The following is a 12,385-nucleotide window of genomic DNA, read 5'->3' on the forward strand; positions in this document are numbered from 1 at the left end:
CCCCCGCCGCCAGCAATGCCCGCCGCTGGCCCTTGATGATTGACCCTCAGGGACAGGCCAACAAGTGGGTGAAGAACATGGAGAAGGCCAACAATGTCCACGTCATCAAGCTCAGCGATGCAGACTTTGTCCGCACCCTGGAGAACTGTATCCAGTTTGGCACCCCGGTCAGTACCCTGATCATGCGCCTCATCATCATCATCATCATCACCTTCATCATCAGCATCATCATCAGCATCATCATCAGCATCATCATCAGCATCATCCTCATCGTTATTCTCTTAATCATCGTTATCACCATCATTATTGTAGATTGCAACAACAACAAAAAATTGTGGAGACTGTAGAATTTCCAAAATTTTATACGTTCAACGTTTCACCATCTTAGGGCTTCATCAGGAATACTTTAAAAAATACTAGATAGTTGGCGGGCACACAGATGAGGTCTGCTCCTTCTACTTAATTTCAGTGGAAATATTGTCATTATTTATTCCTGAAGGGATATAGCTGAGCCTTATAAAGAATTGGTCGCACAGTATCTCATTACAAACAAGTAAGCACTTGCTTCTAATGAAGATAGTGCCACAGCTGAATTTTATTCTCACCTGTTTGTTTAACAACTTGAAGTCTAGATGGAGAAAAATGAAGAAAAAATATGGCAAAGTAAAGAAATAAGATCAAATTTTAATAATTGCTCGCTTTTAAGGACAAGCGGACTAACCCAGATTTCGGGGATTTCCAGCAATCTTGATCTACACCAAAAGTGGGCATTGCCCTACATATAGGAGAAGTTATGTTTCATTGGTGTGTATATTTGTTTGGTTACAGAGAAAATCTCCTTGTCTTTAAAAGAAACTGAACAAGGGTCCAAAAACCTAAACTTCGATTTTCTCAGAACATCATTTTTCGGGATAGCCCCCTTGTGCTTAAAAGCGACCAATTATTACTCTTCAAAATGGTTTAACTGAAACTTCATAGTGAGACATTTCAAACTCAATTCTCCTAATCGCTCAGGTTTTGCTGGAGAATATCCAGGAAGAGCTTGACCCCATTCTGGAGTCTCTGCTGCTGAAGCAGACTTTCAAGCAGGGTGGCAGCATCTGCATCAAGCTGGGTGACAGCACCATCGAGTACTCCCACGACTTCAAGTTCTACATCACCACCAAACTGAGGAACCCCCACTATCTCCCCGAGACAGCCGTGAAGGTGAGCAATGAGAGCGAGACATAATAATAATAATAAATAGCATTTGTATTGCACATATCCCCGCTCAACAGCAAGCTCTATGCGCTTTACACTATATTATTATTCCAGCAGACCATAGAACACTCAAAAACATCCTCAGCTTTTCGGGAAGCACACAGTGTAAGCGTCTGATTATGCGCAACACTAACAAACTGACAGGATGTTTCACTGTCTATAGCTGGGTAACCATTCCCACCTGGGTGAAGTGAGGGAAATTCGTGTAAAGTGCCTTTCTCAAGGACACAACGTTGTTCCCCTGACGGGATTCGAACCCATGACCTTATGGTTGCAAGTCTAATAGCCTAACTACTAGACAACTGACGCCCCTAAACTATGTAGACTATGATTTGTGGCTACCTCAGAATTACAACGTTCTATCTGCTCTATCTTTTGAGAAATTTGACGTCAAAGATTTTGAGTTTCACTTCACGTCAAGCTTTTACGAATGCAATTCTTTGAACATCTTGATAATGACTTCAAATGATTTTACGATTTTGATAGAGCAGACAGAATATATGGTCTCTGACCTCATTCTTTTCTTTGTATATTATTACCAAGTAACACTTCTAATATTCGGCACTTATGTGACCTAATTGTCTTGAAAGCTCTGTAAAATTAAATGAATGAAACAAATAAATTACATTTTGCTGATCTCCATAGGGAAATGTTGGTTACAATGGCAAACATACATACACACATACATAATTAGAAATACATAGATACATACATAAATACACAACATCACACCAGTACAGAACAATTTTCACCAACATACCATTGCTGGTCGCTACTGTGCAGCACTCTGTTTTTTTAGGTAGGGTTGTCTTGTCTTGCTCAAGGACACAGCCCAGTGACCACCCATGTAAACCCCATGTCACCGACACTTGCTTGACATTATTTGTTTAATTCTTAGTTGTAGTATGTTCACAAGTGCTGATGTGTTTTGTTTTTTACTGCCATCCTTACTTGTATATAATTAAGGCTAAGAAAGCTCCTATTTATGCGGTTTAGCTGGTTTTCTTGTTGCTGTGAAATATTTTATCTTGTGTGAATGAAGTATTCCGCTCAGTGATCATTTGATCGATGTAAAGGGCTCAGAGCTTATACTCATTTGGGATACAGTGCTATATCAATGCTATTATTACCTAGTATTATTATTATTATTACTTTTGAGTCTGAACTCACTACTCACCCTATCATTATCATCATCCAGTGCCAGATCTGCGACAGACATTGGCGATCATGGTTTTCCATTCATTCTTTTGCTTGGATGCTCTTAGAAAAGCTATGTTTTCCTGATCTTTCCCTGTTACCCATTTGTTTAAATTCCCTAAGTAGGTTGCTCTGGGCCTGTTCCTGCCTCGTTTCCTGATTGTTTTTAACAGTGAGCGTCCCACGTGGGCTTCATCAAGCACTACCTCATTTGATTTCTTTTCCTTCCATGATACTCACCCTATACAAAAACCCCAAACGTTTCATCACCCATGTGATCCCCGTGTCACCGGCACTTGCTGGACATTACTTTTGAGTCTGAACTCACAACTCTCCCTTTACAAAATCTCAAAACATTCCCACCCATCCAGGTGACTCTGCTCAACTTCATGATCACCCCCGAGGGCCTGGAGGATCAGCTGCTGGGTATCGTGGTGGCCAAGGAGAGGCCGGAGTTGGAGGAGGAGAAAAACCAGCTGATCTTGCAGAGTGCCGCCAACAAAAAGTGGGTTGTGTTGAGAAAAAAAAAGAAAGAAAGAAAGAATACTAATACCGTAATGCCATTCTCTCTGTCTCTCTGTCTCTCTGTCTCTCAACCTCTCTGTCTCTCTACCTCTCTTTTTCTCTGTCTCTCTCTCTATCTCTCTCTCTCTCTCTCTCTCTCCTGTCTCTCTGTCTGTCTTTCTTTCTATCTTTCTCTCTCTGTCTCTCTTTCTCTCTCTCTCTCTCTCTTTCTCCTGGGCGAGAGCCCAGCTGTTGCTGGATCGATAACAACAACTCTCTTTCTTTCTGTGTCTCTGTCTCTCTTTGTCTCTATCTTTCTTTCTTTGTCTTTCTATCAATCTTTCTGTGTGTCTCTTCACCCATCTCTCTCTCCATCTCTCTTTTATCTCTCTCTTTCTCTCTCCCTACCTTGCTACCTCTTTCCCTCCCTCTCCTCCTTTGATATCTCTGTCTCTCCCTCCCTGCTTTTCATTATCAACCTCAGTTCTAGTTATAGCCATATCAACAATCTGCCATTCAAAGGTAATTCACCTTTTGTTATTTGTTATCTAACTTCCTTTCATGATCAGATAGCCTACTATCTCCTATCACTTTTCAAAATTCTACGTAAATGTCTTTTACGTATCTATGTATTTTTTGTTGCTTTGGGCATAAAAAAAAAGAAGTTTTAAAAATATTTTTAATGCTTGTGTATTTTTTTCTGATAGACAACTGAAGGAGATTGAGGACAAGATTCTAGAGGTACTTTCTTCTTCCGAGGGAAACATTCTGGAAGATGAGACAGCCATCAAAGTGCTGTCCTCCTCAAAGAAACTCTCCAACGAGATCTCGGAGAAACAGGTTTGTTTGGCCTATTGCTGACCTCGTAGTTTTTGTTTCCTCTGAGTTACATTCAAAACTTCAGGTGTTTGGCCTGAACTCTGCTAATTGTCTGTCTGCATATTGTGTGTCTGCTAATTGTCTGTCTGCTGTACCTCAAAGAGGGGGCACATCGCTATTACCTCTACCGCAACCGACCTTGCCTCTGTTTATTACATATGTGGCCAATTTTTAAAAATAAAATGCAGTTTTTCACCTTCCTAGTAGCCTTAAGTCATTTTTATTTTAAGGGGGGGGGGGGGGGGGTAGACCTACTCATAATTATTTGTATTTATGAGAGTTTTTTCCTTTTGGGATAGTGACAAGTTTACTATATTTCATTTCACTGGCCTGAGCAAATGTGAGGCAGCGTAGTGAAATCAGGCGCTCATCAAAATAATGAAAGTCAAGAAACTGTTTTTTTTTCCTCAGGTTTGGGAATTTTGTCGATTTTTCTTTTTTAGCTCAACACATATCTGTGTGGATTTTACTGAAAAACATTGACTTAAGGCATTAAAGATGTAAATTTTCAGTTTCCACAGACTGTCAAGCTAAGGAAATAACTCAACTTTGGCGGCCATTTTCTCGCTAATCTTACCTCTGAAATCAGGCGACACCCATGTGCACTTCCTTCAATCACCAATATCTTGACTAATTATATCCAAGATAAATGGGTATTTTTTTCATCAAAAGCACGGCAAATCGACAGGCTTTGGGATGAGACCATAGGAATAACTCCATAAGGCCCTAAATTGACGAGCGCCTGATTCCACCGTGTCATGACACAAATGTGTTTTTCTTTTAGTTTAAATTATCACATCTTAAGTGTACACAATATAGACACTGGACTTCCTGTCTTTTCTCCTATATGAGAGAATTGTGTAAATACCTGAGATCAGGGTTGCTGAAAACACGAGAAAACCTTCATTTTTCTGAGGACTGTGCTTGCAAACACCCAGGAATAGCACAAGGTACTTTAACTTGAGAGAGGAGCATCTTTTTTATCGTCTGATGGACTTCTTTTTAGATTCTCCTTTCTTATACAGCCAAAATTGTTCAAGACTGCTACCCACTGTCAGGGAGAGAAGGAGTTGTCGTAGATAGGTGGGCGTCATTGACAGTGTCATTAAAATGTAGAAAAAAATGCGAGTGGGAAGTGGAAAATGGTCATTTGTTTAGGTAATTGCCTTGGATAGGTGACAGTTTGAGCCAGTTTTACTGTACCCGAGTCTCTGAATCCAAATTTCGTGTATATTTTGTGCCGTAGATTTCCCCCTTGTTGCAGTAGGGACTCTAAATTCAAATTCTTTTTTTATCATTGGCCTTTTGTTAAAGTCTACTTGGCCCAAAATTTTGTGTTTTTTTTAATCACAGGGTTTTTTTTTATTCCGAGGTTTCGGTTGCAACCTACCCGAAAAATATTTTGTCAAAATTCCAATTCTTAATGTGGAGAAAAGCAAGAAAAAAAAATCGTAATGTAGGTACAATTGTTAAAAGAATGAAACACTTTTTTCCTCTTTCGCGTAAAATTTTTCTTAACGCTTTCCTACCACACAGCGCGCAGAGCGCACAACACTTATCCCCACGGACCAGGATACAGGTGCGGTACACGCTATACCACACCGGCGCTGATCGGCGTCCCATGGGGAAAGGGGCAGCTTCTTACTGTCGATCAGCGTCCCGTGGGGACAAAGTGTTAATGCATTTTAACAACTTGTCAGCCTTATGTTCTTTGAAATAGGAATGACATTGTTATGCCAGCTCCCATTGAAACTTCAACTTTCTTACACTTCCAAAGGCCATCGCTGAGGAGACAGAGAAAAAGATCGACACAGCTCGTCTTGGCTACAAGCCCATCGCCATTCACAGCACCATCCTGTTCTTCTCCATCGCCGACTTGGCCAACATTGAGCCCATGTACCAGTACTCACTCTCCTGGTTCATCAACCTCTTCATCTTGTCCATCGAGAACGCTGAGCGGTCAGAGGACTTGGAGAAGAGACTGCAGAACTTGCATGACCACTTCACATACTCACTTTACTGCAACGTGTGTCGGTCACTCTTTGAGAAGGACAAGGTAAGTCGATTTGTTCTGGCAGGCTCCCATGAGCTTTTTCCCTTCCACACACTGATAGATAAACGTCTTCAACGTTGTGGGGGGTTTTGTTTTAGTAAGTGTTTTACAGCGTTTTCTGCAAATAAAGTCGTATAAATGCTGAATATTAGAAGTGTACAAAAGGGTAACAAACACAAAAAAGATGGAGGAGTAGAGATAAAGACCAGAGCACCTGCCAACCACCCATTTTTGTTGACAACTAGTGTGTTACATTAAGAGTTATGTTAGAATTTTTTCTATTTTGTTCTAGTGTGATTTACAAAGTATGAAGTAAGTAATTTAATTTGTAAATATATCATTATCTGAATAGATGTGTTCTTGTAAGAATAATTAAGTAAGTGATAAATAGCAGCCAGTTATGTAAGATTATGTAAATCATGGACTGTAAAATAATTATGATTGCATTTACCTAGAGCATATCAGAACTCTACAGCATGGACTGTGCGCTTTAAAACTATTATTACCCAAAAAGACTCTAGAACACCAAGAAACATTCTCAATTTCTTAGGAAGCATACAGTGCATGCAGCTGATTAAGCGCTAAAACTCTATCAAACTGACAAGATTTTTTGCCGTGTCTAGCCAGGTACCCATTCCCACCTGGGCGGAGGGAGGAAAATTTGTGGGAAGTGCCTTTCCTGAAGCCACTATTTCAGGCCACTGACAGACTATGAACGCATGACCTTTTAATTAGGAGGCCTGACAGCCTAACTTTCAGACCCTTGTCACCCACCACAATTTGACCTTTGACCCCTGCCCGTCCACAGCTGCTGTTCTCCTTCCTGCTGTGCGTCAACATCCAGAAGCACAGTAAGGAGGTGGATGAGGAGGAGTGGCGCTTCCTGCTGACCGGAGGCATTGGCCTGGACAACCCGCACTCCAACCCCACCACCTGGTTGCCCTCCAAGTCCTGGGACGAGCTCTGCCGCCTGGACGAGATGGCCAACTTCAAGGACATCCGTAAGAAACTCATGACCCAGAAAGACCAGTGGAAGGTTCTCTACGACAGTATGGTGAGTAGCTCAAACCTTTCCATGTGACAATCAATGATTAATTTATAGAGGCACCAGCCGTCCATGTCCAGGTGCTGTTTTAGCCACCTTTCCATGTGCTGAATGTGGGTGCTTATTTGTCAAAGCAGATGGGGGCCGCTGAGGGCAACTCAATACCTGGGGTCCTTCTTGTTGACTTGTTAACTTTCAGTGATTTTTAAAAATTCTGTGTCGCTGTTTTTTTACCCCACCCCCCACCAACACACTTTAGTTCATTTAAGAGGTGGGCTTTGACCCTGCCTGTCAGGGCTAATCTGAGCTGAGAAGTATAGGCCATCCCACTCCCCCCACTCGGGAATCGAACTGGGGTTTCCTGTGTGTGAAAGCGAAGTGCCCAACCACTGCACTACAGATGCTGGGGTCCTTCAGTGATGAAAAATAAAGTCTCATGATTCCTCATGTGATGTTGATGTTGGACTTTTGTTCCACAAAATGCAACCTTAAAGGTAGGATGAGTGCTGGTGGATGTTAATCTTAGCCTGTCCTTGTAAAGATTTTTGTAGCAGTAAGTGAGATTTTGAAAACAATACAATAATTGAATTGGTAAAGTTCATTGTTTTAGTTTTAGCAAATGAAATGCTGCTGGTAATGGTGTATACACACGTCCAATCTGGAAATGTGGAGGGCTGAACAGTAGGCCTATTCAATCTAGGTACTGTAAGCCTGCTATGAAACACTCTATGTTACAAATTTTGTGTTATAATTTTTCACAGGAACCGCACCACGAGAAATTGCCAGGTGACTGGAACGATCGACTTGGCAGCTTCCAGCGGCTACTGGTCTTACGTTGCTTCAGACCCGACAAGGTTAGTCCAGCACCTAATGGGTTGGGGTGGGGTTTTTGTTTTTTTTTAGTTTGTTGGGTTTTTTGGTTGTTCTTTGATAGAGGGGGTTAAAAAAAACATGCATAGATATATATTCATTGTAGCCATAAAATGCTGATAAATATTATATTATACAAATGTCATAAACGTAATTATTTTTCACAATCTAGCGAGCTTACCAATGTGCTGCATAATATTCAAAATATTTGGAGGATATAGCAGGATTATCAAAATATTATGTATGTTCCCAATATTTGGAAGATCTGTGATAACGTGTTTTGGCTGTTTATGTGCATGGTGTTTTGTATTTTTTGTTTTGTGACAGAGTGTCTAAACATTGCCCAAGGATTGTTGTGTTATGTCTATGTGAGCGTGGCTTCGTCTCTGAAAGGAGAAAGTCAGCTTTATTATAAAAAATACTGTCTGAACATATCAACTATTGAACAATTCATGAATCTGTTGTAATTACAATAAAGATAATAAAAATAGCAATAGTATGTCTTTAGTTTCTTACATTGAAAATCAAGCAAAAGACATGTTCTAAAGCCTGGTTACATTCCTTATAATTGTTTGTGGAGATTAGCCAGTTCAAAATCTTTGGAAAAGTGACCTGAAACAATATTGATGTTCTCTCATGCTTTAACCTGGGAATGTTATCAAGTTTGATGCTGTAGCATTTATTCCAGAAGCACTCAGGTGTTGTGTTTGTTTATATACTTATTCTTCCCTGTTGTTTTGCTCTAGCCTGTTCAAAGACACTTGCTCTTTCCACGTTTAAGCATTAGGATTGCAGAAATACCTTGAGGCTCCTCAGTAGAGCAGAGAACTTTTTTAATGTGGTTTGAAAGCTCTTTAGATGTTAATCTAGAAAAGGGGAAAGAACTGAGCGCACTGTGGCGACTTTTTCTTCTTCTTAGCTTTTCCCGTAGTTGGACATTGCTTCTCAGACTTCTCTGCAGTAAAACACTCCTACGGCTGCCACTCTGCCTGTTTGAGTTGTTTTGGTTCTTAGTCGGGTCTCTATATCCTGCTCCCATCTTCTGTTAGGTCTCCCCCTTCTTTTTTTTTTTGTTGTCTTCTACCTTTGCTTCCAGATTATGTTAATCTAGAATGAATCAGTTTTTGATATGCCCTGAGTAGTTGTTTACAATTTCATTATGTTCCGGGAGGAGTACTGGCGGTATAATAATATTCTATGTCTAGTCTTCTATGTTCTTCTTCATTCTTTCTTTTCTGTCTCTACAGTGTCGTAAGAGTTGTTCTATAACATTTAATTTCAAAAGCTGTAATCCTGTTTGTATCTCGTTCATTAATGGTCCATGCTTCATGTCCATATATTGCGATGGGGAATAGGGCACCCTGTCAAGCAGTGCTAATTCTGACCAATGTATGTATACCCTCAGGTCATTCCTGCTCTACAAGAGTTTGTCTCAGAGAAGATTGGCAAGAAGTTCATTGAGCCGCCACCCTTTGACCTGCCAAAGGCATTTGGAGACAGCAACTGTACTGCCCCCTTGCTGTTTATTCTCTCCCCTGGCGCTGATCCGATGGCTGCCTTGCTGAAGTTTGCAGATGACCAGGTCAGTGTATAGCGAAGAATCATTTTCTGTTTCCTACCTGCCTTAAAATATATATTAATTAGACTTGTATTGTGGAATACAAACAAATGAGATCTAAGTTAGATTTTATTCTTTTTTAGGGGGTAAGCTGATGCAAAACAAACGCAGCTAAATAAATGAAATGTTTTGTTTCATTCGCGCAAAAAATGTTATATTTGCATAAATAACAGGCAAGTCGTAAAATATAGATAATGTAACGTCTTTGAGCTTCAAATAGGCATGTTTAAAAAACTCAGGCACACACACACACACACACACACACACACACACACACACACACACTTCTGCACACACACAAGTCCCTACCCTCTGATTGATGAAAATTGTTTACAATTCTCATAGAAGATTTTTCTCTTTTTTTTTTTTTTACAGCAAACTTATTTCATATTGTAGACATTTCTAAATATGGGGGGTCAAATTATTCATTTAAGAATCAGCATTTACAAAACTAGGTTTTTACAAGAAGGAAAAATAATTATATGCCTTGAGGCTACTGCATTAATTGCAAGACCACTTTTTTGCAAGATCTCTTTATCTATGTTAGTTCTTATATATCTTATCGTCCACTATCGTTTACGTACTGGCTCATTAGTTTTATAAAAATGCATTCAATGTTTGCACGTTTCTCTTTCTCTTTTTTCATTAGGGCTTTGGTGGCGGCAAGTTCGACTCGCTCTCCCTTGGCCAAGGTCAAGGTCCCATTGCCCTGAAGATGATGGAGAAAGGTATCAAAGAGGGCACGTGGGTCATGCTGCAGAACTGCCATCTGGCTTCTTCCTGGATGTCAACATTGGAGAAGATCTGTGAGGTAGGTCATTGTGTTTGACAAAGGTCATTGTGTGAGAGATAAGTCACTGTGTGAGAGACAGGTCACTGTGTGAGAAGTAGGTTATTGTGTGAGGGGTAAGTCATTGGGTGAGAAGTAGGTCACTGTGTGAGAAGTAGGTCACAGTGTGTGAAAAGTAGGTCATTGTGTGGGAAATAGCTCATTTTGTGAGTTTCTGGTCATTGTGTGAGGGGCAGGTCATTGGGTGAGAAGTAGGTCATTGTGAGGGAAATAGGTCACTTTGTGAGAAGTTGGTCACTTTGTGGGAGATAGGTCTTTGTGTGAGAAGTAGGTCATTGTGTGGGAAGTAGCTCATTGTATGCGTTTCAAGTCATTGTGTGAGAGGCTGGGAGATAGGTCATTGTGTGGGAAGTAGGTCACTGTGTGAGAAGTATGTCATTGTGGGGGAAATAGGTCATTGCGTGAGAAGTAGGTCACTGTGTGGGAAGTAGGTCATTGTTTGGGAAATAGGTCATTGTGTGAGAAGTAGGTCAGTGTGTGGGAGATGGGTCATTGTGTGAGAGATAGGTCATTGTGTGAGAGATAGGTCATTGTATGAGAAGTAGGTCACTGTGAGAGAAGACTGTTGGAGAAATAGGTCAATGTGTGAGAGATGGGTCACTGTGTGGGAAGAAGGTATGCGCCTGTCAATTTCTCTATGTGCATATTAAAATTTGTGTATGTGTAGCTACAGAGTTTTGTTATGTATCTGTGTGTGTGTCTGTTTATGTACGTGTGTCTACAAGTTTTTGTTGTGTATATTTTTTTCAGTTTGTGTGTGTGTGTGTAAGTTTGCATGTATGTCTTTGTTGGTCTACATATGGTGTCATTTGGTTATATTCTCAATTCCTTACCTCCTGCTTCAATGTTTCTGTAAGCGTTTCTGATGAGGCTCAGGTCAAAGATGGGTTTATTGAGAAAGTGAGTGATTGATGGGTGCTCTGATGTGGTTTACGCCTCCTTTCCTGTCCAATATCTATCACTCTTATCTCGACTCCTCCTTTTCTTTGTATGTTACTCTCTAGTAACACCTCTAATCTTTAGCTCTTATGTGACCTCTTTGTGTTGTGCAAGTGCCGTAAAGTTCCTCATAGTGGGTGGTTGGCGGGTGCTCTGGTGTAGTTTGCTCCTTCTTTCGTATCGAATATCTATCGTCCTTATCTCTCCTTCTTTTTGGTGTTTGTTACCATCTTGTTAACACACTTGTAATCTTCTACGCTTATATGACCTTATTGTGCTGCAAGTGCCGTAAAACTCTTACTACATCGAAACTCCTCATACTAAAACTGAAACTTACGTTAAGAACATTGGCGTGTGTCTTTGTACAGGAATTCAACCCAGAGTCCACGCACCCTGACTTCCGGCTGTGGCTGACCTCCTACCCCTCCGACACCTTCCCGGTGTCCATCCTACAGAATGGGGTCAAGATGACCAATGAGCCACCCAGTGGGCTACGCTTCAACATCATCAAATCCTACATGAGTGACCCCATCTCCGATATGGAATTCTTCAACGGTTGCAAGCAGGCTGTCAGTATTCGTATCTTTGTGTGTGTGTCCATAGTGCGTGTGTTTGTATGTGGTGTGTGTTTGTTTGTGTGTGTGTGCATGGTGTATGTTTGTGTGTGTGGAGTGTGTGTGCGTGTGTATGTGTGCTTGTGTGTGTGGGTGAGGGAGGAAGAGAGATAGAAAAAGAGAGAGAGAGAGAGAGTGTCGTTTCAATCTCGTGAAGATAATGATATGCCTCGTAGGCATGGTTCCTATCCTCAGGTGACTGTTCGGTTGAATCTCTGTTTTCTATCTCTCTTCATTTGTGACCCCTTCAACTACCCCATCTGTGTGTGTTTGAACCATCACCATCTGTTTTTTCATCTTGTAGTTCCCATTTTTTTTTTCCTATCTCCGTGTTTCATGCTTCCTGCTTATCACGCTCTTGATGTTATGGTTTCATCTTGTAATTTCTCCTATCCACACCATCACAGGAGACCACCCATCACCTATGACTTCATCTTCATCATCATCATCATCATCATCATCATCACATCATCATCATCATCATCATCATCATCATCATCATCACCATCACCATCATCATCATCTGCTCCTCCTCCTCCTCCTCCTCCTCCTGCTC

At 40.9% G+C, this 12,385-nt stretch overlaps 1 protein-coding gene across 1 annotated transcript in view; it reads left to right on the forward strand.

Moving 5' to 3' along the window:
* Positions 1-12,385, forward strand: part of LOC101853278 (dynein heavy chain 7, axonemal) — a gene marked incomplete in the record, with an annotated part of 106,541 nt that overhangs the window by 76,195 nt on the left and 17,961 nt on the right. The window contains 10 exon segments of the mRNA XM_035973404.1: positions 14-167; positions 1,015-1,206; positions 2,829-2,962; positions 3,669-3,801; positions 5,618-5,896; positions 6,702-6,947; positions 7,700-7,792; positions 9,214-9,390; positions 10,076-10,237; positions 11,584-11,784. Coding sequence (XP_035829297.1) covers positions 14-167; positions 1,015-1,206; positions 2,829-2,962; positions 3,669-3,801; positions 5,618-5,896; positions 6,702-6,947; positions 7,700-7,792; positions 9,214-9,390; positions 10,076-10,237; positions 11,584-11,784 — 1,771 coding nt within the window.

This window comes from Aplysia californica, unplaced genomic scaffold, assembly GCF_000002075.1.
Source record: "Aplysia californica isolate F4 #8 unplaced genomic scaffold, AplCal3.0 scaffold01203, whole genome shotgun sequence".
In the NCBI taxonomy this organism is placed as follows: Eukaryota; Metazoa; Mollusca; class Gastropoda; order Aplysiida; family Aplysiidae; genus Aplysia; species Aplysia californica.